This window comes from Haliaeetus albicilla, chromosome 7 (assembly GCF_947461875.1).
Source record: "Haliaeetus albicilla chromosome 7, bHalAlb1.1, whole genome shotgun sequence".
Classification (NCBI taxonomy): Eukaryota; Metazoa; Chordata; class Aves; order Accipitriformes; family Accipitridae; genus Haliaeetus; species Haliaeetus albicilla.
Window position 1 is genome coordinate 3,778,089 of NC_091489.1, and position 27,649 is coordinate 3,805,737.

At 48.1% G+C, this 27,649-nt stretch overlaps 1 protein-coding gene across 21 annotated transcripts in view; it reads left to right on the top strand.

Moving 5' to 3' along the window:
- The window catches only part of MAPT (microtubule associated protein tau), a 53,433-nt gene that overhangs the window by 20,549 nt on the left and 5,235 nt on the right, over nucleotides 1-27,649 (top strand). For 3 of the 21 annotated variants that reach the window (XM_069786611.1, XM_069786614.1, XM_069786612.1), the window contains exons 2-15: nucleotides 2,906-2,994; nucleotides 4,391-4,477; nucleotides 5,917-6,003; nucleotides 7,640-7,705; nucleotides 10,908-11,819; nucleotides 14,378-14,433; nucleotides 15,667-15,846; nucleotides 17,091-17,223; nucleotides 17,870-17,920; nucleotides 18,377-18,642; nucleotides 21,977-22,069; nucleotides 22,217-22,309; nucleotides 26,007-26,088; nucleotides 26,723-26,835. In XM_069786611.1, the coding sequence (XP_069642712.1) occupies nucleotides 2,922-2,994; nucleotides 4,391-4,477; nucleotides 5,917-6,003; nucleotides 7,640-7,705; nucleotides 10,908-11,819; nucleotides 14,378-14,433; nucleotides 15,667-15,846; nucleotides 17,091-17,223; nucleotides 17,870-17,920; nucleotides 18,377-18,642; nucleotides 21,977-22,069; nucleotides 22,217-22,309; nucleotides 26,007-26,088; nucleotides 26,723-26,835 (2,292 nt within the window). In that variant the 5' untranslated portion in view covers nucleotides 2,906-2,921. Of the gene's footprint in view, nucleotides 1-601; nucleotides 646-2,905; nucleotides 2,995-4,390; nucleotides 4,478-5,916; nucleotides 6,004-7,639; nucleotides 7,706-10,907; nucleotides 11,820-14,377; nucleotides 14,434-15,666; nucleotides 15,847-17,090; nucleotides 17,224-17,869; nucleotides 17,921-18,376; nucleotides 18,643-21,976; nucleotides 22,070-22,216; nucleotides 22,310-25,604; nucleotides 25,644-26,006; nucleotides 26,089-26,722; nucleotides 26,836-27,649 lie in introns of those variants that run through there. The other 18 variants (XM_069786619.1, XM_069786620.1, XM_069786613.1 and 15 more) reach the window with 17 other exon arrangements.

The following is a 27,649-nucleotide window of genomic DNA, read 5'->3' on the forward strand; positions in this document are numbered from 1 at the left end:
AAAAGGCTGCTCGCTCTGTCTTGTCTCTGAAAAATTAATGTCTACATCCTCCCGAGCCCATCTCCAGTCCTTTAGCTCTGAGACGGCTTTATCCTGCCATGCGTGGAGCTCAGTGGGAATGGGAGCTGTCTCTGCTCAGCTGTGAGCAGGAGAGTGTTAAAGGCCTTCTTGCAAAGCTCCGACAGATAGCAAGATCGTCAGCTTCTCTGAAAAACACCCGTCCGTTTCTTTGTGCTGAAAAGCCCTGGCACTGGCAGATCAGTGGGAAGCGGGGCCACAGTCAGCCCTGCGGCCAGGCGGCCCCGCGTGCCCGCCAGCAGATCCACCGGCCTTTGCTGAATCATGGCTCGCTGCTGCTGTGCCAGGGTTGCACAGATGCCAAATGCTCTATTCAGATGAAAAGTGGAAGATCTTTGGCTGTGTCAGATGCTGTCCATGGAGCCAGCAGATGAGCCTCCAGTGGGGTATGCGAGCTCACTAGCTGTCAAGCTAGGAGTCCTCTCTCCATGGTGTCCCAGGAAATTCTTGTCCAGAGGCAAGAAAGGACTAAATGTATCTTTCCAGGGAGATTGGGGGAGACACTAACTGCTCTTCTCCAAAAAACAGGTGGGAGGAAGAGAGAAAAGGAGGCAGAATAAGGAAACAGTAAGCCTCATTTAAATCTAGCGCAGCAGATTTGTGAGTGGTTTGCCTCTGGGTCTGCAGTTGGGAAGCAAAGATGTTAAGATCTACAGATGTTTAGTGAACTGAGCTGGGCTCAGAGGACTGTTAGGGATCACTAATTGTGAGTGGGGTAGGAACTGCTTCTCCCGTCCATGTTTTCCTACCAACAGACAGGGCAGTGCATGGGAAGAACTGCTGTACTCAGTCCCAGGTGTGCATGTGGGGCAAGAGAGGTGACTCTTCTGTACATGTGCGTACACACACACGAGCAGCGCATTTGTGTGTCATTTTACACTCATGTTCATGCCCAAGTTGCTTTTGTGGCCTGTACACTAGGTTAACATTATATTTTAGTATTTCAGTGCTAAGTAGACCTGTAAATAGTATCAAGCGGTGGCCAGATGAGACCAGGATATAATCAATATGATCCTTTGAGCTCTGGGAGGAGGACATCCATATGTCCAAATAATTAGGGCCCACCATTTTTGGGGGCAAAAATTAGGTACTTAATTCTTTCCTATTTTATACTTCAATTTTTATGGGTGATTTCCTTTCAGGGCAAGTTCTCAAACTTACTTGGTATAGTTCTGTCAGATGGCTTTGTAGCTGTCTAAGGCAGAAATTAAATTGCATAGTCACTTGCTAAGGCTTAAAAAAAACTGGGTGAGAGATCTGGTTACTAGCACTGGAGTTTCTCTTGCATAGTTCCATATATCCAGTTAATTTATTGCCAGCAAACAAAACCACGTGAGTTTGCTTCCTTACTGCTGGTAACCTGAGCTTCATTGCTGGATTCATTTGCTCCTAATGGTCATGGAAAACGTGCGATTACACTAATAGCTGGTTATTAATCACTGTCAATGGCTGTAATTATATCAGCTATTAGGAAGTCAACTAAAAGCAATGTCTGTCCAATCAGCATGGAGAATAAGGAGAAACACAGTCCCTGCTTCACAGAAGTGGATAGTTTGTTGGCGACTTCATTTCCTTTTACATGGATGCACACTGGAAAAATAAATCTGAATTTTAGCTGCTTTCTACTTCCACTCCAGTGTCCAGACCTATTTACTGCGCCTTGCTCTATACCACGGTGTTGGTTTTCTGAGTGCTGCAAGAAGGATTCAGGGTTAAGCAGCTGTTGTGCTGTCCTCTCAGACCCACAACCAAGTGAGACCCTCTTCTCTAAGAGTGCCTGGTCCAAATCCATCTCTGGAGAGTCCTGGTTTACCCCTGTATGTCACTTCTGGATTGCTCTTACGATGATCAGTGTATCATTATAGCTGTGTATCCCTGCTGGGTGTATCCACAGGGATAGAAGGCATCCTTTCCTGCAGCAGCATCACACCTTGCCAGCAGACACTTCTATTGAGAGACTGATTAAACTGGCAAATGCAGAGTTTGGAGCATGCAGCAGAAGTACGTCTGCACTAAGCATGCTGCTCCCAGTGATCACCTGTGACAAAATGGTGGCCGAGCAGTGTCCTGTGTGCACCAGGATGATCATTTTACTTGGGACATCATAAATACCTGTGGAATTTTGATGTTGCAGCTGGGAAGAAGTTGCCTATATCCTTACTGTGATGGATGCAGTGACTGGCACATGCTTTTGCTTGTGCAGGAATGATTAGACTTTCCCTTTGTTCACAAGGAACATTTGCTCCTTTATATGTCCTTTATGCAAAATCCATGTTTTCCTTTTGGCTCATGCCCATAGGTGAATTTTTTCTGCCCTCTTGAGTGTGGATTGCCATGACCTGCTGAGAGCTTGGTGCAGCTCTGCTGAAGCGTGTTGTCTGGCTGGGGCAGCCCTTTTAGATCCCAATTTGGCATGTTAGCACTCCCTTCCTGCGTCTTCCTCTATTTGACGACTGCAGACAAAACATGCTCCTGGTGGATTTGGAGGCACTAGCATTAGATTCTCTGGGGAGTATTTCAGCACTGGTGTGAAACCCAGTAGGTAACATGTATCTTGAGCTGTGACCTTCCCTGAGCACAATGGTGTAATTTCAGGGCTCATCAGGAAAAGGGAACAAAGTAGATATCTTCTTACAGTGGCTGAAAAGATGGTTGGCTGTTGTTGGCTGATGGCTTGCAATAGGATGTTTAATGCTCCTAGAATTTGGCTGACAAACCAAAATTGTCTCGTGGAGCAGTATATGGGAGCACACCAACTGGGCTCCAGATGAAGGTGTGTTGTGTCAGGTTTTGCCTAATGGCTGTTTGTTTTTACTCTCCTCTTTAGGTAACTTTGCTGAGAGATGGCGGAGCAGCGTCAGGACGTCACCATGATGGAAGATCACGCAGCTGGCCAGGAGAAGCACATCCCATCAGGTGAGCACCTCCAGGAGGAGATGGTGTAAAGCACCTGCCTTGCCCACTGCCGAGAGAATGACCTAAGTGGGGAGAGCAGGCCCAGCGTGCGAGGGGGGCGAGGGGTCCTTGGGGATGGCCAGGAGGAGAAGGTATGTGTGTCTGGAAGGTTACCGTGGATCAGTTGGCTGCAGCCAGTGGACAGTGGGTAGCCCACAAGATTTTCTGATGTTCACAGTCATAGGAGAATGCTGCTGTTAAATATCATTGCCCAGCAAGAGCAGAACAACCCCTAGTATCCAGACTAGTGATGATCTTATTGCTGCAGCTTTGCAAATATGTGTTTCTGTGTTTGCTCCTTAGTTTGCTATAAAAGTACAGCACTGCTTTTATTTGGAGAGACAGCTCAAGGATGCTGCTTGCTGCCTGCTTTTCTCACCTGCACAGGGAGATGGGGGGAACTGAACAGAGAGCTCTGGGAGTGGGGGCCATGCAAGAGTCTTTTGCCCCATATTTCAGACCTGCATTTCTCAAGAAGCCTTTCCTTTTTCATTTCACCATGCTCCACAATTGAACTTGGAAACCCACATAATGCCAGCAAACCTGGTGGGACTCACTCCCAGCTATATCCATATAAACTTCATCTTACTTTTCTTTTCTTGAGGTGCTTTGGACACACCTTACACCAGATAAATGGATTGCCTCTGTCCTGGGGAGAATCCATAGCATCCATTCATCCGGGGTTCTGTAATGCATTTCAGTCCGGTAGCTCCTCTAAGCTTGTAGCCTCAGCTTTGCACATCACAGGTTCCCAGGGATTTTGCTTGTGCTAGTTTGAATCTTCTTTTCCAAGTCATTTTCTCCAGTTCTCCTTGTTTTATTTGCCCAGACTCCTTGCAGAGAGGAGACTTGTGCCTCTTGCCCTGCTCTTCCTAAAGATGACTTTTGCAACCAAGTCTTCGCAGAGTACATTATGTGCTACGCCAAGCCCTTTACAAAGACTTGCTGGTTTGCAATTATGAGAATTAACACATCGTGGAAGTGTTCAGCAGCCTGCTCTGGGAGGGAGGCTAACGGCTCCAAAAATGGCAGAGAGGACAACAGTGACTCCGAAGTTGTACATCTTTTCTGCTTACGTTGCTAAGATCTCCTTTCCTGCTTGTGCCATGCTTTGCTGTTTCTAGCTGTCTGGTTCACTGGGCTTTTCTTTTGCTGATGGGTTTCCGTTTGTTCCTTTTGGTGATGACACTGGTGCTTTTGGTTGGCATTTTCACGCTTCGCTTGCTTATTAGTTCAGGTGTTTTATACTCTCCAGTTACAGTTTCTTGCTGCTGTGGCTCTGGGCAATCAGAGTTCATAATGCACAGGCCATAATTCATAGCCAAGGACTTGTTCTAAGTATTTGAATGTTTTCCAGGCTATCCCCTTCAGATACCAGTCGATGATGGATCGGATGAGCCTGTTTCTGAAACATCTGACGCTAAGAGCACCCCAACTACGGAAGGTGGGAGCTCTTTGTCTTACTGCTTTGAAACCATGATGGATGGGGTCGTGATAAACCATGCCGAAAGACTCAACGTGCTGTGTTCTGGTGGGGTTTCTCAGGAGGAGTGTCTGCACTCTTGGACAAATGCTCTTCATTAGTCCCATCACAAGTGATGTTTGCCACTCTGCAGAATGAGATAATGAGCTTTAAAGGTGGAGAGTGGGTTGAAAGGCAAGAGAAGGTGAAGTGTTTATTATAGTTCAGGAAGTTGTTTGCAGTTTGTTTCCTGAAGGCTTTTTACACAGTGACCGCGAGCTCCCATTAGTTCAGCGCAGCTGGGAGCAATCCCATGTTGTGTGCTCCCAGGGCCAGAAGTTTGCATTGTTGTGCTCCCCCAGGATACCAACAGCACATCCTGGTTGCTGTGTTCCCTTTTGGAGTTAGCTGTACCTCATAGCTCTTTTTTTGCCCCCTCTGCACTTACATGTTCATTAGTACAGCATGATTCATGCTGGAGTGATGAGATGGGGAGAGTCTATACACAAAACAAAACTTTGTGCTGACGTAAAGGTCATATCGGTAGGACTCGGCATGTCTGTGCTGCTCCAGAGTGTTATCTGAATGCCACGTGTAGAAAGAATCTAATTCCAAAGTGGTCTAGAGAGACTTGTTCACCGTTTTAATTAACTGCACTCTTTGTGTTCCTCTGGCTGCTTTAATCCCAAGTATCTGCCTCTTGGAGACTTCAGGTAAAGGCATTAGTTTGAATTGATCTAAAAGATAAAGGGGGGATAGGCATTTGAATATCTAAAAGAAAGGTGGACAGAGATGCTGACCAGTTTCAGCCCTGTCCCGCTGGAGGTGTGGGCTGATGGATCATCTGTGAAGCAACTCAATTCCTGTGTATGTGGCTCAAGAAATCAGTATGTAAAACCTGGCTGGTGCAGAAGGGGATATTGTCCCTCTTTCCTGTTGGATCAAGACTGTCATGATGAGCAGACATCCCTCTGGTAGATGGAGCCAGGTATCTATCTGTCTCAGAGCTGCCCAGAGTGCAATGCAGTTGCAGTGCTCAGATGGTTTATGAAGGTATCTGATGGGAGCTGTTCTTTCCTGCTCCAGGCCAATGATGTCCCCATGCAGATAGCACTGCTGTGCATGCAGATCAGGCACTAGTGGCTGTCGTTAGCTGTGCATTTTCAGACAGTGTTTATGGTAAAGCCTTCAGCTGCATAAGGAGTATCCTGGAGATGTGTGGTTTGTGTGGCACAGGGGACACCTCATGGTGTCCCTGCAATACTGTCTTTGCTATGTCATGCTCGGTTGTCTCCCTCCACAAGCACTGGCTCAAGGGAGGGAGTCGGGTGCTTTTCTGAGAAAAAAGTTCTTCAGGCATGTCCTGGCCTCCACAGGGTTTTGCCACTCAATGGCTATGTGAAAGCTGCATTGTTTTTCAGATGCCACAGCACCTTTAGTGGAGGAAGGAGACCACGAGGATCAGGGTGGTGTCGAACAGCACGGGGAGATCCCAGAAGGAACCACAGGTGAGGGAGACCAAGGTGCAGTTTCATCTCTTGATGCAGACAGAGCAGAGAGCTGGACTGGTTAGTGCGTAACAATAACACTGCAAAACCTCTCGCAGGCATGCTTTGCTCCTGATGTGTGCTTCTTTCTTCTCCACGGCCTGCAGAAATAATTCCTAGCTTACAATTGTCCTCTTGCCTTCCCCATCCTGAGGGAAACTCGCAGCCTTTTCTTCTCTCTTTCTCAGCTCCGCATCTGACAGTCTTTCTATCTGGTGTCTCTGTGGTGGCTTCACCTCCCATCTCCAGGCTAAGCGCTTACCTGCAGATCCTGATCATCTCTGCCCCTCTGCCAGCAGCCCCGCTTTGCTGGCAAGGCAAGGCGGTCACCACAGGACCTTGCTGCTTGTCTCACTGGTGCTCTCGCTCAGCCCAGCCCATGCGGTTGTCTTTGAAGCAGCAGGTGAAAACCAGGCCACTGCAGCAGTTCTGTGGCTGCCGGCACGTTTTAAGGATAGCGCAGAGGAAGTGAAGTGGCTAATTCAGCCTGAACGCTCTGTGGGGAATCACTGCACCTGGGCCTGGTTTTCCAGGGAGGGATGGGGGTCTTTCAGAGGCAGAGTAAGAAGGGAGTGAGCTGCAGCAGTGCTGTGTGTGTGCAAGAGGGCAGGAGCTCCTGGGAGAGTCAGGTCTGTATGTGAAAAATGAGTATGTGTCCCCTGTGCGGTAGCCACTGGATTTTCCTGGAAGCATCAGGCTGGACCTGAGAAAGGTAATGGGTGGAAATGGGCTTCTGCCAATGCTGAACACTGAAACAAACCCACAGCACACTCCCTCTGGCAGCCAGATTGCCTATCCTGCATCTGCCACCCAGGCTGCTGGTGGAGCCCTGGGCTGAAACGCAGAGTGTTTCCTCCTCGCCTGCTAGCAAGGATGCGCAGTCTCTGGATCAAGATCTGACTGTACCAGGGAGCCAGGAAGAAGCAGTGTGTCCTGAACTGTTTGGAAAAAAAGTGGGAAAAACAGAGAAAGTCCTAGATAGTAGAACTGTGACATACAAATATAATTAATTAAGCCGGTTTGAAAGTAGTCATACAATAAATTGAAAAAAATCTGATAGGGACAAACCATCATTGCTGTGAAGAACGTTGCACTTCTCTAATGTACCAGTATTCCTGAAGTGTCAGATTTATATCAGACTCAGATTTACTGGTGTTAAATAGTCTTGGCAGAGTTCGTTACAATAAGCTAGGTAGTAGACACCAAGAAGGTGGGGCTCAGGTAAGAGACATGCATGTGAGTGCTGCTGGCAATGTAAACACTAGGTGGGGGTAGAAGAGGGGATATAAATCCACAAGTTTCCCTGCTCCTTAACAGCCTGTTTTCTGCACCTCTGCCTGAAGGAGCTTGTACTAACCTGCTACTCAGGATGTGTGAGTTGGTGAAGTGGTCTCCAGCCTGGTACAGCACAGGCTGAATAGAACCACCTAGAACCATCGTCGGTGTGGGTTGATTGCCTTTCTGATACTGCCCTGCTTATAATACAGTGCTGATGGGCAGAATCAGCAGGGAGGTAAATAAATTCTCCAGATGCATGCTGCAACTTAATTCTTGTTTTGATCATGTTTTTCCCGTTCTTTCTCTGAACTGGGACCAGCTGAAGAGGCAGGCATAGGAGCCACACCCAACCTGGAGGACCACGCTGCAGGAGATGCTGCTCAAGGTTAGTGAATCATCTCTCACTGGGGTCCAGTTATTGCTGCACACATGTGTGGCTGGTTGCTAGTGGCTTGGGAATTTTCTTCTGTAATGCAAATGCTCCGCACTGTACAAGCAGTTGTGCAGTTCTCTCTGACAGGGGAAGGTCATACATGCTTTGAGTGTTCCAACATACTCATTTTGGGGAACTGCAGCTTTTCATGCACCAAATTTCTCTCTCAGATGGCTGAAGCCCTGATGCTTGTTTGTCCAGTTGGAAAACAGGGCATCCTCCAGGCTAGAAAAGGTAATAAACAGAGCCAGAATGGTGGAGTTAGCCAGGAGGAACTGCTCAGCATTGAACAGAGTCAGTTTTGGGCCCTGCATGTCACACATGAAATAAGTGAATTGTTTAACTCTAATTACTGTGTCTCTTTCTAACGTAAAACATGTCTCAAACCTACTCACTGATGCCCTGCTTTTAAGGGTGTTTTTTCTCATCCCAGTCTTAGGGAATGTGACTGACAAAGCCAGGCATGGTGGGCAGTGAGCGTTTATAGAGCATTAATTGTGCGTCTGCTCAGATGAGCCAAGAAATTATCCAGGGACCTCTTGGCTAGCTGGAAAGCCTCTCTTGACTCTGCTCAGTTCAGACTTGGTGGAAAACTTAAGGATGGGATTTTCCCAAAGCACCCAGTGCTAGCTTAATTCTGTGCCCAATGGGGCAGACTTATGGGTTCAAACTCACTTTGATATTGCTGTCTTGCTAGCACTAATACACCACAGCGCTAATCTGTTGCGCTGTTTAAAATCTTACTTAAACCCCATTTTGTAAGGTAGTTTTCTGTGCAGTAGACGTAACAAATTCTTCCAGTTGCTTGGGCAGCGTCTTTCCTCTTCATGGCTGCATTAGTGCATTTACAGACATCCATGTCTTTCAAAGAATTAAATTGGTCTTTGCCTTCTCAGCTCAGGGCAGAATTCAGGTCGTCCTTGCTTTCCACACACAGATGAGCACAGTTTATGTACAGTCCACTCCCTGCAGTTAAAATAAAACCTTTGCTTGCCTGTCCAGTGGTTCTTGGACTGGCAACTCTTCTGTATTTAAAGTGGTGGTGCCACTACAAAAAAGAAATCAAGACTGTTAGCAGGAGAGGGATGAAGTTCTCTCTTCTGTCTGCCCTTTTCAGTCTGGTTCTAGTTGCTGTTTCTCACAGATTTTTAATAAGACCTTTCTGTGCTGTCCTGGGATCTTTCAGCTGTCAGATATGGGGACATACAGCTAGCTGGAGCTCTGATATAACCTATATTTGACATTTCTAGGTTCTTATGTAAATTGTTACTTCTCTGAAAGTGGACTTGTGATAATGCGCTGCTTCCTTTTAATAGTTCTCTTTAATTCAGAGGAAAATACAATTATCAATACACACAGAGTCTTGGATATCTTGTTACTAGCTACCTTCATTTTTTTGTGTTGTGGGATTTGAAAAAATGATCTTTGCAGTGAAGATGGAGCGTGTTAAAATGCCTTTGGAATCTCAGGTGGAGAAGAGTCTTCTGATTTGTAGTTTTCGGTCTGCTGGCATTCTGCCAGCTCTTGACCTTGTGCTGCGGGGTTGTCTCAGAACCCCCAACAGGTCCTGGAATATGGAAGTACAGCTAATGAACTGACTGTCCACATCTCTGCACCAGCAGTCATTAATGGTCATGCTGTTTGTTTGCAGAAGAAATGAGCCAGGACAGTCTGCTGGCTACTGCATAAACACCCTTCAAATCCCTGTGGTTATAAAAGGTGTTTCTTGATGCCACATTTCAAATACTACCTGCCAGTAGGTGCCAATTTAAGATTTCTCTTAAACCACAATTTTGGAGATCTTTGTGTGGTAGTTTCACTTAACCATTATATTCTCTTAGAATGGGGAGAACACTGATAAAAGACTGAGTCAGTCTTGACTTCTTTTCTTGTTTTAATCTTGTTTGTTAATCTGACAAAGCAACAATAGAAATGTCAGTATTGAAGTGCTCTGATCTAGGCTCTTTAGTTTACCTGATCAGTGCTGAAAAAGACCAAAGAGTATTTGAAGCTGGACAAATTCATAATATAAGATGGACATTCTTACTAGGGCAGTTGACTTTAAAGCAATTTACCTATGTTCAGGGTGAATTCTCCATTGCTCAGTGCATCTTTGCTTCAGTTGAATGAATTTCTAACAGAAAAGCTCCAGCTCAACTAGAATATATGGCTTAATGCAGCAATTGTTGGGTGAAATTGTAAAGGACTGTGTCATGCATGAGATCAGCGGTAGAACAGAATTCTCTCTTTTACAACCACCCCCCCAAAAAAAAAAAAAAAAAAAAGAAAAAAAAAAAGAGAGATCTGTGTCTCTGAGACCTTCAGTTTTGGGTTTTAAATGTCACATTCTGCCCAAGTGGTGGCAGCAGTGCTGGAGCTCTGATTAGCCTGAGTGGGTGCGCAGTCCAAAATTGCTGTGGCTGTGTTGCTACAGCCACGTTTTTACTTACAGTCCTTTCCACTGAGGCTCTCTGCTCCACTGGCCGTTGAAATACACAGCAATAATAGAGGAGACGTAGGAGTGCTCTTCCCCAAGCTCATTAGTGATAGAAATGATCTGGAGAACAAAGCAGAGATGGTTTGAGCTCTGGGAGGATGTAACTGGTGCCACGTCTGCATGAACATTTCCTGCAAGGGAGGAGAAGACTGTAGGGATTTTGTAAGCCTGTGAAGGAGGGGAGGGTGTCTGGCCTGTTTTGTTTGGGCCCTTAAGGCAAGAAGAGGTGGTCACTGACTAGCAGACTGATGGTCCAGTGGTGCTGGTAGATTAGAAAATGGGTGTATTCTTGGCTTCTGAAAACTTCTATAGCTAAACCAGCTCATATACCACAGGTGTGGCAGATGTTGGCCTTTATGGCACATGCCTGGGATACCGCAGCCACCTCCAAGACTGGGTCAAGGGAGGAGTCTGGTCTCCCACCCACTGTGGCTGTCACTGTTCCTGATTCCTATGGGGATCAGAGTTTCTTTAAAGGCAAAAGCCACTATAGAAGTGAGTTGTCTGTTCAATGGGATGATGTGGGACTTACTTTTTTCCTCTAGATTGATAGTAGAAATCCTTAGTCTCTCTTCAGCATTATGTGTCTGACTACTTATTTGACATGCCTGTGCTAATTGTTTGCCCATGCTTCGTACTCTGCGCCTTGAACTTCAGGGGAGCCAAGCTCTCCAAAGCTACAACCTGGCCCTCAGGAGCGTGTGGAAGATGCAATAAAAAGAGAAAGCGAGCCCACAAAGCAGGTAGCTGGCGTTCTTCAGCAGCCTCTTCTGTCGCATGAAACGAAGGCTACAACGGCAGCTCCTACCAGAATCGAGGTCACCATCCCAATACCCCTGGATATGTACCAAGACTCCAGAGCATCTGAAGGCAACAATGAGTTCTGGGATCATCGAGGCAGAGAAGGCATTGGTGTGGATCCAGCACTGGGAACAGAGCTAGGTCGTGATGTGCACACTGAGGGGTTGGCAGGAGCAGGTGGCACAGATGACTCCCATATTAAAGATGGGCCATCTCCTTTATATACCAGAGCTCCATTAAAAGAAGATGCTAGTGGACGGGAAAGAGATGAGGACCGTGATATTGATGAAACTTCTGAACAGGATTTGCTTTCCCTGGTGGGAAAACATGTTTCATCAGAAGCTGAAATAGGCTCGTGTCCAGCAACAGCCAAGAAAGCTCTTGAAGAATATGCCTTTGAAGAAAACGAGTCCAAAGATGTCCTCAGAGACATCCCAAGAAAGGCAGTTCTTGTTGAAACTGAATCGCATAAAGCAGGAGAGGACCAAGAGGAGAAGAGACAGCCATTGAAGGGAGAAGACACACATGTCACCCCACCAGAGCCTTCTGAAATCATCTCCGAGAAAGAAGCTGAACCCAGGGAGGGAGAAGATTCTGGACCCTTGCTAGAAACAGCCAAACTCCCTGTTGAGTTAAAAGATGACATGGAAGACAAAGATGCTCCTTTGGAAGAGGCTGTGCCGGATACAGGAGGACGCCGGACGCCCAAGAAGAAACCGTATGCTCATGTTGCAGATAAAGCCATCAGTCGTGTCCCTCTCCTAAAAGGTGTGTGCAACGTTTGCCTGCCCTGAGCTCACATTGCCGGTGGCTTGCTCACGACAAGGCTGCCTGAACCAGTACTTCAGCTTGCTGCCACCTCTCGAATCCTGCTGCTTGGGAAATGGCCTGGACCTTTGCTGTGAACTGATCTACAAAGTGCCGCTGCTTCTCCCTCCCCGTCCTTCCCTCTTTAGTTTAATCCTGGTTGTCCTGGCATATGTGCCAGACCCTTATGCTTCGGTTTTGCGTCCCTTGCATGGTGCTGGCGTGTCCCCGATCATGCTTTGTTCACCTGTTTTTGTTTTGATTTCCTTGGATCTGTGGGGTGGGCACCTTAACTCACACCTGGCACCTTCCCAGAGAAGACGAAGACCGGATGGATGTTGTTCTGGCATGTTGGAGTGGGTCTGACCCGGCGCACGCTGCAGCTTGTTCCAGCAAGACACATGCCATCTGGTTTGCATGTGTCCACTGTCCGGTCCAATAACTCTTTGTATTGGCTTTCCTAAAGAGGAGGGAGGAGGAAAAAGACAAGTGAGATGGCAGGTCTAACCATGGAAAAGGCCCCACATTGCTCCTGTTTCTTGTACTTTTCCATTAAATGTCCACTACTGACTGCTGTGGGAGGCAAGGTCTACAGCTAGCTGGACCTTTGCCCACTGCAGGGCATGTCCAATGCTCTTACAAAGCATCCTGCTCTGATCCTAGTTCTGGATGATGTGTTCCTGGGTGGTCCAACGCGATGGCTGTATTTGGGGTGTTCTGCTGGAGCTGCCTGTGTGTGTGGAGGCCTAGCTCTTGGGTGCATCTAACAGCATGTGTGTCTCTAGGCTAGGCTAGGCTGGAAGGGCAGTCAGACCCTGGAGCTGCCCTGTTCATGCAGCAATCTCAGTCTTGGCTGTCTTGGGTGAAGGTCTGAGGTCACCGCTGAATGCACGAGCATCCCTGCCAACAGAGGAGCTCTCAGACCTTTTCTTTCTCCAAGAGCTATTTTCCACCTTTACTAGGGGTCAGAGGGGTGTCACTAGGGCCCCTGCTCCGTGGCCAAATGCAGGTTTTGCAGTGACTTGTATTAATAAGCTAGGGCAGCAGGACACACGTTAAAACCCGATGGTCTCTCACCGTGTTGTACCTTAGCTCTGGCTGTCCAGGGCCTGGCCTGGGGGAAGCTCTTCCTTTCACCCCAGTGCTGCATCACAAAAGCTGGGTGCTTCCATTAGCCTGGAAATCCTGCTCTGGTTTGCAGCAGAGAGAGTATGCTCTTTCCTGCGCAGGGTTCATGAAGAAATTGTTGATGTAGCTTTTTCCATTGGAGCTAAAGCTCATAACATATTTCTTGTTGTTCACTACCTAATAAGCCAGCGGGAAGCTTCGCACATGTGCTGCAGGGCATTGGCATGGCTTGCTATCGCGTGCATCAGAGCCTGAAAACGATGGCGGGTTGGGGATACATTGCCCAGAATCTACCAGTTTCTGATTCAATGGGAGGAATTTCTTTAATTATTTAATGATCTTTTCCTTCAAAGGCAGAGAGACTTTGTGGCTGATCAGCTCCAGCCTTGCTCCAGTCTGCAGTTTAACTGAATTTGGGAAGGGTAGTGCATCCAGCAGCTCTGGGAGTGGCTGCTGGGATGGGTCAGTGCTGGATTAACAACACTGTTCATGTCACTAGGAAAGGGCTGACCTCCCAGGACAGATTTCCAAAACACTGGGGAGAATATCAGCAGCTTTTCCTCCCAGATTAGGGTGGAATTAGCTGAAGATGGGGAAAAGGGGCTTTGTTAGGAGTGCCTTACAGAACAAACGTTACTTTCTCCCTGTTTCTAATCTAATTAGCAATACTGCAGTCTGTTGTGCTTCTAGACTAATGGGACAAAACACTGAAATATTGTCAGAGTCACTGTAAGCTTGATACAAATCAAGTAGGACAACAGCTAAAACCTTAAGACCCTGCAGGGTCTGACCCAGATCAAAGGCAGACTGTCTGCTGGGGAGGCAGAAAGCGGTGTGTCAGGAGAGATGGGAATTAACAACAGCCGGGTATAAAAATGCTTTGCAAAGCTAACACACTGAACAACAACTTTAAATGAGATCATGGGCAACCTGGTGCTGTTAGGATTGGGGCATTCTTCAATTTTAGTTTTTATTTATATGACTGGTAGAACCAATGGGTGTTTTAGAGAGGGAGACTTGTGTCTGGGGTTGAAGAGAGCTGTTCTGTCCTAAACTGAACAGATGCTACTAGAACTGAGCACAAATCTGGGCAAAATAGTCTCATGCAAACTTTGTTGCGTGTGTCTGATGCTCCAGTGATGACTAATGCGCTGTTGCCTGTGCACAGGATAATCTGTTAACCCAGAAAGAATGTGTTTATGATGTGGAACTATTTCTGCAAGAAATGAGTGACTTTGTAATATTTCTAAGAATAGTATTTAATTTAAAGGAGAGCAGGAATATGGAACACCCACCCAGCATGCATGTTGCTGTAGCTCAGGCATTATCATCTCTCCAGAGTTTGCTGACCAGTCCCAAGAAGTGTAACTCTGTGTGTTTCCATTTGTCAGGTCGTATTGACAGCAAAGACAAGGAAGGGACTGAAGCTGAGGAAAAGAAACCCAAGGTAAGCTAAAAAACAAAACCAGAGGTAACATCAACTCACTACATGCTGTGCATGTTCCTGACTCCCTCTCCTGCTCTCCTGGATGGTGGTTGTGCCTCTTAGGAAACCTTGCCATTATCTTCCATTCTTCCGTCTGTCTTTCAAGAGTGGTTTTATTTTTCCTTCCCTCACCCTGGTTTGGATGGTGCAATCCATGGTGATCTTTGAGGGCGAGGAAGTGAACCAAATCTAAAACAAACATGTGGCTCATGGGGGTGGGTGAGTGGTTAGAGAAATCATTTTCTCAGCCTGAGACCGGAAAGCATACAGCTGGCTTTGCTGGGGCAAACCAGTGCAAAAGCAAACTCAAAAGTGCATTGGGCTCTATTGGGGACAAGCAGCGTAACAGTGAAAAAAGCAAGACGTAATTAAAAAAATTAAATAATCTAGGCCTTTCAGATGCTGTGTTCTGGGTGAGGAACAAGAGTTTAATAATGGTTAAATTCCAGAAGTTTAAAGATATCTGTTACACTGCTAATTTGGAGGAGGTTTAGTTCAGCTGGCCATTAGCCTTGCTAGGGCCTGGGTGAGATAATGGACAAGCTGATGGACAATTTAGTGGGTGAAAATTAAAGGGGAGGAATATAATTGTTTTCAAACCATGTGAAATTGGGTCTTTCCCTAGGGAAGTTTGACAGGGTTGTATCTGGCCTGGCTTTTGACATGATAGCAAGCAATCGTCTAGATAAAAACCAGTGATCCATTATTGACAAAGCAGGTACGAGGGAGTTGAGAGACCTGGGAGCGGTCATATTCATCTCCCAGAAATGCTGGTGTTGATATTGCTGTACCTGCACCATCTTTGCCAGTGGAGCACATAGAGAGTTTGGGAGTAAATAGAGCAGTTCAGATGGTAAAACGTGCCACTGGTGTGGAGGGCAGTGGCAAGGACAGGCTGTCACAGGGTGGCACTTTCCCCAGGAAGGGGCTTGGGTGTTGCTGCACCCTGTGGGAGGAACAGAGCTTAGGTATCCCGTACTTGCTGGTGCAGCCATGGGACCCTGGCAGTGCCCTGGGCCCTGTAGCTCTTGCCCAGCTCTGTGCTGCAGGGAGAGGGCAGTACCAGCCATCACCTGTCCCACACCCAGTTCTGTATTGCACCTTCTAATCCTATTTAATGTCGGTGATCCCCTTTTGTTTCCCTCCCATACTGATTTTTTTTTGTTCCAATTTTATTTTGTTTCCATGTTTAAGAAATCCTCACCTTCCACTGCCAAACCCCCAGGCGATAGACCCTCCATCCCCCCCCAACGACACACCTCCTCTAGCACAACCCCTTCGAAAACACCCTCCAGCCCTGCTTCCACCTCTAAACGAGTCTCTTCTGTCACATCCCGACCTGCCAGTACAGGAATGCAAGAAACGAAAGCCAAGGTAAGGAAATGAGATGTGAGAGAGGCAAAGCTGCCTTGGGGAATACCTTAAGGCATTCCCAACAGGTCTGATGGATAGTACTTGGCTGGGCAGTCTCTCATTCAGTGGAGAGGGTGGGATGTGCTTCCCCTTCACCTTCCAGTGGCCGTGGCCAGACTTGGCTCCAGTTTTGGTGTTTGAAGCAACCAGGTCTGTCTCACCAGCCTGTAGGCCTCTTGCTCTGTGTTACAGCAAAAATATCTCATTGCTGCAGGGTGTTACCTGGTGTCCCTGAGGCATTTCCAGGTCCCTTTATGGTCTTTCATGCTCTTTGGTTTTTTGCAGCTTTATGCTATGTTTTATGGGTGTGTTGGCTGTAAACAGCAGATGCATTTGAAATGTGCTGGAGCCAGATCTGCCAGGTGCTACACAGAGAATAGGAGATGCACACACATCCATGGCTTATTCTGCAATGTAAAAAGTAGCTTGGAGTTTCTTTAGGCATAGAAATACACCCGTGGTGAGGGAAAGAGCAGAGATTTCAGGTCACGGACAATGGGATATGGTTTCACTGTGATAGGGATTGCCATGGCTCTGCTCTGGTTCCCTGCTGCCTTGGGACCAGTCAGCCTGTAAATTTTCACTTGCATGTTTTTCATAAGCTTTTGTAAACAGACCAGCATTAGAAAGCAATAGATTTGGGGAGGCTTTTCTGCAGGGTCAGAAGGCAATAAATAGCATATTGCTATTTACATGCCATTACAGATTATGTACATGTTACCATAGTGTATTACAGGTGAGGATAAAGGAGGTGCTTCTCTGTGTTTGGAGTCTGGCACTGTACTCCTGAATAGAGCCTCTGGTCTAGTCAATGAATTTATTTATCTTCGGTACAAAATTTTAGCAGGACAGGGGAAACAGAACAATGAAATTTAGAGAACAGACAAAGGAGTTGAACATACTTTTTAACCAGGTCTGAGTGTGCGGTGAATAATGTAGCTGAAGCTAAGAGCTTAGATGGGAACGGCACAGCTACTCTGCCAGCCCACAAGTGACTGTGCAGCGGTTGTGGCAGGTGCTGTGATGGGAGACAGGGTGTGAACGGGTACATCGCAGATGCCTGCATGTGGGGAAACCCGTGGGAGCTCCTGCGGGCTGTCAGGGTAGGAAGCAGGAGGGTCTCATGTGGCTCTGATCCATGAGGGGTGATAGCCCATCCCTGGGCAGATCTCCCCTACATCAGCCTTTCCCCCTTGCGTCCCCAGGGCCCGGAGATGAGAGGTGGCACGAAGACGGCCACGCCGCGATCTGCAGCTGGGCAGGCTCAGAGGAACTCAACCAATGCCACGCGCATCCCAGCAAAGACGCCCACGGCCCCCAAGACGCCTCCCAGCTCCGGTAAGTGATGGTGACAGCAGCGTGCTGCTGCCTTCCCATGGTGTCTCTGACTCTAGAGGCTCTGCTTTTGTGGTGCTCCCAGGCTCTCCATGCAATTATGTGGGGGTAGTGAACAGATTTGCCCCAGTGCAGGCTGGGGTCATGCACAGTGCTAAGCATGGACACGGCCAGCAGGCTGAGGTCTGCGTGGTGATTCAGAGCTGCTCAGCCTTGTCACAGGGCTGTGGGTGCAGAGCTAGGGACAATTCCTCTGAAGTGAGCCTTTCTGGATGCTGCTTTATCTGGTCTGTTCATATAGTTGCCAGTGTGTAGGAGATAGCAGTTGCTTTATCGCTTTGGGATTTCCTCCAATTTGGAAGATTTAGGCACCTCCATTTTTTTAATCCATCTATTCCTTTTCTCTTGGCAATACTTCACAAAGACCAGGGGCAAGAGGATCAATTCTTCGATTGCAGGAATGGAGATTAGCCCATTATTCTCAGAGAAGAAAACCCCAGAAAGCATCAGGCATTGTGAATTTCTATTAAAATGCTGCATTTCACTGAATATATATATTTTTCATACTTAACCAGAGCTGCATAAAACCTTAAATCAATTACATTTCCAGCTTTATTATGTTTAAGCATCTTTGTCATTCATTAAACAGGCAGAAAGGAGCAGAAAAAACCACCTCCTGCAGCAGCAAAGTCTGAGAAAGGTGATGTTTAAGGGTTTTATTTTCTTCTTCCATTTCTTTTCAAACTGGGGACAGTTCTAAGCTGCTCAGTGATCAGCCTTATTTAATTACATAAAATAATTTTGTAAAAATGCTTCCAAATTTCTAATAGAAAAGCAGTTTCGTTTGAGTGTCTTTTGTCTGTAATTTGTCATGCATGCTAATGTCATGCTCGGGTGGGGAGTCTTAATGGTGCAGACAATGAAGACCATCTTCCTTCTGAGATATTAGGAAATTGCCTTAATCACTGTTTTCACTTCGAAATGAAGTAGAAGAAAGTGCAGCCATCTCCCCCCTACTGATGGTCTGCACTAGGAGTAGCGGGTAGGCCCTGGGACCAGGCAGATCAACCCTATAAAGGCAGGCAGTGAGTGGGGAAGGGATTGTGTACCCAGATTGCTTATCCTGAGCTTGCGTCCCTCTGTCTGCAAACTTCAGGTGAGCAGCCAAAGTCTGGAGACAGAAGCGGTTACAGCAGTCCCGGCTCCCCCGGGACTCCAGGCAGCCGTTCCCGCACTCCCTCTCTGCCCACCCCACCAGCCAGGGAGCCCAAGAAGGTGGCAGTGGTTCGCACACCACCGAAATCTCCTGCTTCTGCCAAGAGCCGCATCCAGCCGTCAGCCGCACCCATGCCTGATCTGAAAAATGTGAAGTCCAAAATTGGCTCAACTGAAAACCTGAAGCACCAGCCTGGAGGTGGCAAGGTAAATGTGGACTCTGCTTTCCAGGAGCCTGTCTGTAGGGACAGTGGGTGCTTGACACTGCATCCGGGAGAGGAGAGCCTTCCCTGGAGCAGCAGCAGCCCAGCTGGGGCGAGAGATACAGCAGTGGGCAGCCAAGCTTCAGCTGATCTCCAGCCTGATTCTGATTTTAAAGTTTTTTGTGTTGATTGGGTTGGGTGCTTGTCCTGAAATTGTTTGCCTGGCTTAGTGCAGCAAAGCTGTCCTGCAGAGAGGACTGCAGAGAGCTTGTGATGTGGCTTTCATGGGGTGGTAGGTCAACGTATGGACTGGCTGCTAGGAGAATGACATTCCCTTGTGGTGTCCAGTTAGGGAGAGCAAATTGTGACCTGCAGCCCTAAAGAGTCGCAGGATCAGGGTTGTGTTTCTGAATCCTATACTGTGTGATCTGGAGCAGTCCTTTCAATGCTGCCTCCATTTCTTCATTAGCGAGCAGACAGGATGGTCTCCTCCTTGTGAGGGTCCCAGGCTCGGCACATTTTTCAGAACGTTGGGATTTTGGATCCAACTCCGTTGCAAGGTTTTGGATTGCATTCTGCAATCAGGCGCTGTCTTGCTATATGATGCAGTGTGGCAAGGCCAGAACTGGTGGCACTATTATCCTTTCAACCACTAGTACTTTTCACTCCCAGAGAGGCTGTTTCACAAGCAACAAAGTGAACTCCGTGCTCCAGGTGCTTGGGAACGAGGGTGTTGGGTTAAATTTTGTAAGTCCAGCAGAGGAGAGTTTGGGTGAAGGAGTGATGTGAGCTAATTAATCCATGCAGCCCCAAGAGCAGCAGTGTGTGGTTACACAGCTCCAGCTGTGGTATTGGCTGCTCAGCACCCATCTGAGCCTCTCTGCACTGCTGCGTTGCACTGTGTGGCCATGTCCTGAGGCTTTTATAAAATCCTCCTTGCTGTGTGGGTGGAGATGTGAAAGCACCTGGTTCCTTTGGCTGGTGAAGGCCTGGTGGCTCTTATACAGATTTTAAATGACAGAACTGCACATCTGATGGCTGGTGCAGTCAGGAGTCTCTGTGTGCTTGTGCTTGCCTGCCCCGAGGGGAACGCTGCCTTGCAGACCTTGCTCTGCAGCTGCTAATGCAACAGAGCCCTAACAAATCTTCCCCAAGCGTGGTGCATGCTATTTTGTGCGACTAGGTAACTACGTGGCTCTGAATGTTCAACTTTGGCATGGGGGGAGGCTTTGAGATGGCTTCTCTTCACCATCTTAAATAGCAGCGTGCTTTACATTTCCTTATGTGCATTTTTTGCCAGGGCTGGCGATTTAGTGGACAATGCACATTTTGCTTTGTACTACAATCCAGAGGGGCTCTGGAGCCTGGGCAGGGCTGCTCTGGCCATTGGTCATGAATAGAGCAGCATGTGTCCCTCCAGCTGCCCATGTCCCGCGGCCTCAGCCCTCCTGCCTGCTTAGCACAAGGCCTAAGTTTTTCCTGCTGTCCCCACAGAACACTCTTCTTCAGGGATTTTAGAAGGAATCCTTCCGTTTACTGTAAATTGGTTAAATTGCTCGTTGTTTTAAATCCAGCTTTTAGGAGGGTTTTTTTTTTCTCTGTCAGGCAACATGTTTATTGTTGTCACTGAAAAAGTAAGAACAGCTGAATTTGGGACAATTCACTGCTCTTTGCAGGGAAGAATAGCTGGATGCTCTGCTGGGGATTTTGTAGGACACGAGCCTGCTCTTAGCCGAATGGTTGCAGCTGGAGCAGAACGGGCTGATCCCACAAGTTTGATTTTAGGGTGGCCAGAAGATGGGTCTGGAGCCTGCTCTCCACACAGATTTCAGACTCCCAGCCTAGGGAAGCAAAGGTACATGGGGCACACACACAAGGAGTCAGCCAGGCCACTTCTCTTCCAGTATTTCTGCATTGTCTGAGCACTTCTGTTGTTGCTGGATCACTGAATACTGCTCTGGGAAAGCCTGGTCTAGCAGAACTGGGTCTTGATTTGCAGGATTAGTTGATGTGAACTTGGAAAACAACACTGGAGACATGTCAGCCTTGGTGCTTCTCATGCTAAAGGACCAGGGTATAGAGAGGAGCTTTTCTTGCAGCAGCAGGCAGGGGACATGTTGAAATGGAGGGCAGGGTTCCCTGCTCAGCCAGCTTTGTGGACGTTGTCATCCAAGGACTGCATGTGCAGCGTGATGTGATGCTGCTCTCTTGCAGGATGCTGTGTCTCTTTCCCTCTCATGAGGGTTGTGCTTCAGACAGGCTTTCTCCTGAGGGAGTGGAGGCCTGTGTGCCTGCTGGTTTTCACCTACAGTCACCTCTGGTTTATATTTGCGTGGGCTGTAAAGCCACTCCAGTCCATGTAGGGGAAGGAGCAGGGACTATCTTCATCTTTGTGTTGTCTTGAATAGCTGTTCCTATGTGTGGGGTCACTCCAGCATAGCTGCCCTTATAAAACCCAAATAGGGAAAACAAGCCCTAAATGGAAACAGCTTCATTAGTACAAAAATCTGTGTGTGGCAGAGAAGGCAGGCAGGCTTTGGGACTGGAGGGTGAAGTGAGCATGGTATGTGGTTCCCCTGTGGCACCAAGCCATTTCCAGCCTCTCCCCCACCTGAGATGGCGTTAGGAATATGCAGTAGAGCAGCTGCCTTTGGGGTTGGTCTGTGCTGCCCCTTTCATCTCATCTATACAGGAGTTAAGAAAATTGCAGGCATGGGACTGCATCCTTGGCAGCATTTGCTTTTTCCCTTTGTAACTGCAGAGGGAGTTTGAGCCCTGCACAGCACAGAGCTCAGGTGTTCTCTCCCAGACCGTGCTGGACACACAACTCTTGCTCTCCAGCCTGCTGCCCCGACACGTTTGCCCAGTTTGCTCAAGCTGCTGAAACATGAGGCCATGTATCTCTGTCCTAGAGAGGGGATGTGCTGCCCTGCACAAGAGATGGAGCTGAGCAGGCATTCTTCTCTCAGCTCTATCCTTCCTCCTTCCACTGGCTGTGCTGAAGCTGAGTCTCAGAACACTGGTGGCTTCCAGCACGTTTGCTGCCCAGCAAGTTCCCTGTTTTGTTCAGTGGAAGAAAATGGGGTGAGCTGGCTTTTTTGCTAGTGTTTCTGGCCTGGAAACCATGGCTGCTTTGCTAGCCAGGCATATCCAATCTGTATAACCTGCCCACCTCCATCTTCAGTTTCCAACCCATGAGTAGACAAATCTATGCAGCAAGCCAGAGGTTCTGCTTTGCTCTTGATGCTGGAAGGCAGGTTCCTGGTTTTAGTGATATAACGCATGGTCAAGCTGCAGATGGTCATGTTGTTTTTCACACTCTTTTCTGGCTACTAAAGGTGCAGATTATTAATAAGAAGCTGGACTTTAGCAGCGTTCAATCCAAGTGTGGCTCAAAGGATAATATCAAACACATCCCGGGAGGAGGCAGTGTGAGTACCTTCACACTTTCAATGCACTGTAATAGTTCTTATTATAAGTGGCATGTTGTATACACTAAACCACCGATGCTATCTGCAGCGACCCTGCCGTCAGATAGCTATTGGTGACGTGCAATGACTCTTTTCTGGCTACCAAAGGTGCAGATTGTTAATAAGAAGTTGGACTTTAGCAGCGTTCAATCCAGGTGTGGCTCAAAGGATAATATCAAACACATCCCAGGAGGAGGCAGTGTGAGTACCTTCACACTTTGAATGCACTGTAATAATCCTTATTATTAGTGGCATGTTGTATACACTAAATTGCCAATGCTATCTGCAGCGACCCTGCTGTCAGATAGCAATTGGTGACGTGCTGTCATTTAACCCCATTAACCCAAAAGACATGGTTAGATGAACCCTAACAAGTCCTGTACATGCCTGTCATGGACAGAACTAACTGACGTGTGTAGAAACCATGTCTGTTACAAAACATCCTGGTAACTCGACGGTTTTACACTACCTGGAAGGCTTAATGCCTCATTGTCTGCAGGATGGGTGGCCTCTAGCAGACAGTGACGTAGTTGCTGATGCAGTAGATGGATAGATTTATAAGCAAACACAGTCCTCGTTGCTTAATGTACTGCTAAATTGCACATGACTCTGCATAACATGTGAAAGCACAGGTTCCTGCCCATTCCCATCAGGCAAGTATGATCCATGCAAATATTAAGCTTCTCCTTGCTAATGAAATGTGTCTGGCAGTGCCCATGGAGGCTGAGCCTAAAGTAATATTGAGTTAATTGATTTGAATGCTGGCATTTCCAGCCATTCCCAGATAAATAGCCGGACTCAGTTTTCAGTTACTGTGCCAGAAACCTGGAGAATCTCCACAGAGGTTGGCAGATTTACACCAGTCTCTCTGGAGACAGAGTTTGGGTCCAGGAAAGCTGACGGACCAAGGAAGGTGCATCACTGAGGCCCCAAACAGTGGAACCCAGGGTCTGTGGTTGCCTGGTCTGTGGCCATCTGTGGAAGCTATCTGGTGCCTCTCAGATGTTCCTGATGGATTTTCTTTGTGCTGTTTTTGATCTCTGTGGATGCCCTCCCTGAGAAACTGAGCATTGCAGAGGGCTTGGCACATAAGCATTGGGACATAACTGGGTTTGCAACCTCCGTCTTAAATTTGATGTCATTCTCCATTTATTTAATGGGCCAGAGGAGCTGCTTTGCGGAGGTCAGACCTCTGTGAAGCAGGTTCCATGCTTGTTCTGCTCTTTCTTATCCCAGGGTCCTGCACCAGCTGGACTGCCTGGTGCATGGTGGGCCACTTGTTATGCCAGGAGTTAGTGTTCGTCACGAATCATCTGTGCTGTGGCTGGTAATTAGCTTCAGCACAGGGTGGTGAGCTCATCCTTTTCTCCACTGAGAGCTCACACCGTGGGCAAGCGTTTGCAGCTGCAGTGGCTGCAGTGGGTTAAGAATTATCTGGATTTTTGGATGGAGGTTGTCATCCCTCCTCAGGCTCTGCCAGCAGTGAAAATCGTGTGATCTCTGGCTGGCTGTGTTGACACGGAAAGCAGCAGCTTAGCTCTGGGTGCAGGCGCTCGGAGCAAAGCCATGTGCTGATGTGGCCAAAGCATGGCTGCATAGGCTGTCCTGGCTGCAGAGCTGTGCCTTGGGGCTCCTCCAATAGAGGGGCAACAAAAGACTACTGGGTTTCGATGGCCGTCATGTCTTAATCCTCCACGACGCTGTCAGCAGTGACTGCCTGCCCAGCCATTGCTGCTTCAAGACGAATGACTGTTGCTACAGTAACCTGGGGTTGGTATCTTTTTTTTTAAGCCAGTGGAGGCTCTGACGAGGTGATGCATGAGGCAAAAGTTGACCTAAGCATTGCTGAAGCTGAGAGGTGGGATCCCCAGGTCTCTGGCACTGGTTTCCCAGGCAAGCAACTCTGTGCCCCTTTTCCTTTCTTGCTAAAAAGGGGAGGAGCCTTCTCTGCTCCCCAGCAGGATGGTAAGGGTTAATGGAGTCCTGTCTGTAAAAAAAGGGAACTGGAATGAGAGCAGAAAGTGTTTCAATTGTTGATTGCTTGCTCTGGAAATGGGAGGTCTTTCAGTTCCAGGTCCCAGTGGTGCCCGAATTGCTTACAAGACCCTTCAGGGTTACGGCTGGGATTAGAAAGGTGCCAGCTGTCCTTTTGCGGTCTGTTTCCTGCCTTCTGACTGAATCTAGTGCTCCTCCTGCCCAGTGCATTAAATGTGTGATCTTTCCCCAATGCTGTCTTCATGTCTGTGTCTGCGATGTGCTCCCAGACCCTAGGGTTGCTTTTCTCCCCTCTCTCTGTCTCCACTCTGTCAAATGTGCCTTTTGGTATGCATGAGCATCGGAGACAAGGCAGGCCAGCATGCACGGTGCTCTGGCTCTGTGCTGGTGGGACGATGGCACTGAGCCTCTGTTCCCCCCCCTCCTTTTCCTGGCTGGATGATGGAGGGTGGAGTGTTTCTCAGAGGTGTGCACAACCACAGTTCCAGCACCTAGCTCTGAGGGTGATGGGGCCAGTGGACACGGGGCCAACATGAAAACTGAAGGATGCGCCTTCACCCCAGGACTTTTGAGTTAGCACAGGGTGCTTAGGTGCGATGGAGAGCAGTGGCTACGGTGAATCCTTTGTGCTGGCTTTCGGCCACATTGGTCCGGAGGCTGCCTCGCTGCTTGGAAGAGTCAGCTCCTCTGCAAAGGTCCCTTTGGTGCTGGCACATCCTTCCCGAAGTTTGTAAGAGCAGCACGCCCACCGTGGTGCTTTGTGAAAACACAGAGAGCAGCATATGCTCCCCTTGTAATCCAGGCTGTTACTGAGAGCCAGACACATCCCAGTGAGTAGGAACCAACCTTGAGGTGTTGATGATGGATTTCTCCTGCACAGCCCAACTAACTACAGCAGTAGCTGATTCACACACAGGTGTGAGTCCAAAACCAGGGTCCAAGGTAACTTCTGGGGGTATGGGGATGTTTTCTCACCCCCTTGTCTCCTGCTCTTTATGTAGCTGGTGTGTACGTGCTGTGGTTTGCTGTCTCTGACATGCCTGATGGTCCCAGACCTCTCCAGTCATTGGTGTTTTCCAGTGTGGTGTTTAACCGCTAACGTAACCACTAAACAGCTCCACGTTAACTGTTCCTTTTGTGTGCGTCTCGTGTAACCCAGTTGTCTGTGCACAGGAGGCCACCGGCCCCACGCCCAGGCATGCCACAGTGCTGTGGCTGGTCTTTGAATGGGGTGGTTTAAGTGGAATTGCTGGAGCCCATGTTCAGAGACATAATGGGTGAAACAAATAAAAAAAACAGAGCGTAATATCATGAAATACTGTTGTGGTTCAATATATTATAATTGACATTTTAATTTATATTATGTGAACTCCTACCAGATATTTAGACTTTGCTTTGCTTTTTTTTTAACCCCTATTTCCGTTACAGCATTTTTCAGAAATGCATATTTTGGTCACTCTTTTAAAAGTTCTGTGCACATTGATCATTTCTGTTCTTTCAGTTTTTGTGGACATAAGCTTTATGTTTTACACCAGAAAAGGTATTTATTTTTTACGTTTTCTCTCTGGTATATCTCTTCCTTTTGGATGATGTGTATGCAAATCTTAATTAATTACCACTCCACTTTCTCTCTCACTTAAGCACTTTAAACTTGCCTCTACTTCCCCCCTCTGTGGAGAGGTGATCTTGTGCATGCTGACATGTTAAGAGAGGCTACTGCACATGGGCATTAATGATCTCCCATTTCTGATGACAGTTTCTTTTGTATTATTAATCTTACTGGGGTTTAAGCTGTCCTTTCCCTTGAATCCAGATCAGGTGCCGGTGTGTGTTGTGCCTCCCCCTCCCCAGGTTGCCCATGGTGGCAGTAAGCTCATTGCTTTTTCATTTCTTGTACGGACAGGTTCAAATCGTTTACAAGCCAGTCGACCTGAGCCATGTGACATCCAAATGTGGTTCCCTGGGCAACATCCATCACAAACCAGGTACCCTTCGACTCTGCAGCATCCAGCAGCACTGGGTGCTGGTCCTTGGGAGCTCGCAGGCTGCGTCATGGTGTGCATCTGGAGACAGGGAGAGGGTTGGTGTAGTGCAGGGCGTGAGGGGAGGCATGTGGAACAGTGACTGGAGCATCAGAGTGAGTCCTGGGGTGATGGACTCTGTTCTCAGCTCTGTCACTGCCAGACCCTCTCCAGTCTGCCTGACCACTTGGTAGTAGGGGAGGGATCTGGTGTGATCCATGGACACCCTTGTCTGTGCCAACGCATCACTGTAAATGGGAAGTATTTAGGAATAAATAGGTGTGACTGCTGGTGTTTAGGGGAGTAAGGTTAGCTCCCTGCCCTTGGTTCTGTAAAATATTGGGATGTCTGTCTGTCAGCTCTGCACAGCATCCTTTAGAAAGTCTCTTTACCCTGGTTCCCATTTGGCCTGGCTCCTGGGTTTCCCAAATCACCATGCGGTCCCTCTTGCTGCCATTTTCCTGGTCCTCACCTTCTGCTCAGCCTCAGAGTGCTTTGGTTGAGCTGCCTTGGAACGGCAGCTCAGACCTCAGTGCTTTCTCTCCAGCCTGCCCTGGCTGGCGCAGGAGCTAACCCAGCTCGTGCTCTTCTCTTCCAGGTGGTGGCCAGGTGGAGGTGAAATCTGAGAAACTGGACTTCAAAGATAAGGTGCAATCGAAAATCGGGTCCTTAGATAACATCAGCCACGTCCCTGGAGGAGGAAATAAAAAGGTAAAGGGGCACTGGGTCAAGAACAGGCATGCTGTTCTGCTGCAAGTGTCTGTCCTGTGAGCAGGCATGCCAGCAAAGAGCGGTTGAAGTCTGGACTCGGAGAAGGTCCTGCTCACCCAGCTCATCTTTAGACCACATGGCCTCTCCTCTCTGCTTACCAGGCAGCACTTCTTCCCCAGTGCTTGAAACGATTCGCTGCCCATGTTCTAGCGTGGGGTGGTCTGTGCATGCTTGTCCTTCAGAGGACAAAAAGCACCCTGCCCAGGGACAGGCTGCTCAGCCGCTGCCCAAACAGCCAGCTTGCCTTCCTGCCAGCGGCTTGCTGCAGGCGGGCATAGCTGAGGACTCCTGGGCTGCATTTGCCAACCTGGAGGACACTTGCCAGAGCACAGCTGTGGCAGAGCTGTGAGGATGGCAGTCTCTGTCCTCTTCCTGGCCCACGGCCACCTGAATGAGTGTGAATGTGATATCCTCTCCTGTGGTTTCCTGCTTTTTCTGCTGTTCTCTGAAGTTTGTGCAGAAACACGTTTGTCTGTCAAACCTTTCACATCAAGGGGAGCCACTGTCAGCAACTGCTTTTGCACTCTGCGTTGCAAATTACTCTCAGTGGTGTGGCACAAAGCTGGCAGCTCAGGGTGCTGCACAGGTGTTGGTTCCCCAGTGAAAGTGGAGCATTAAAGGCTTAGCTTTATTTAGAAAAGGTGACTTTGCAGTAGGGCATCACTTCACAAGAAAGGTGATCTCATCTTACTTCAAGTCTCAGTCTCAGGTGAGACTGACCGAGTACTCTGTGTAGGGAGTGGTGTGTGTTTGG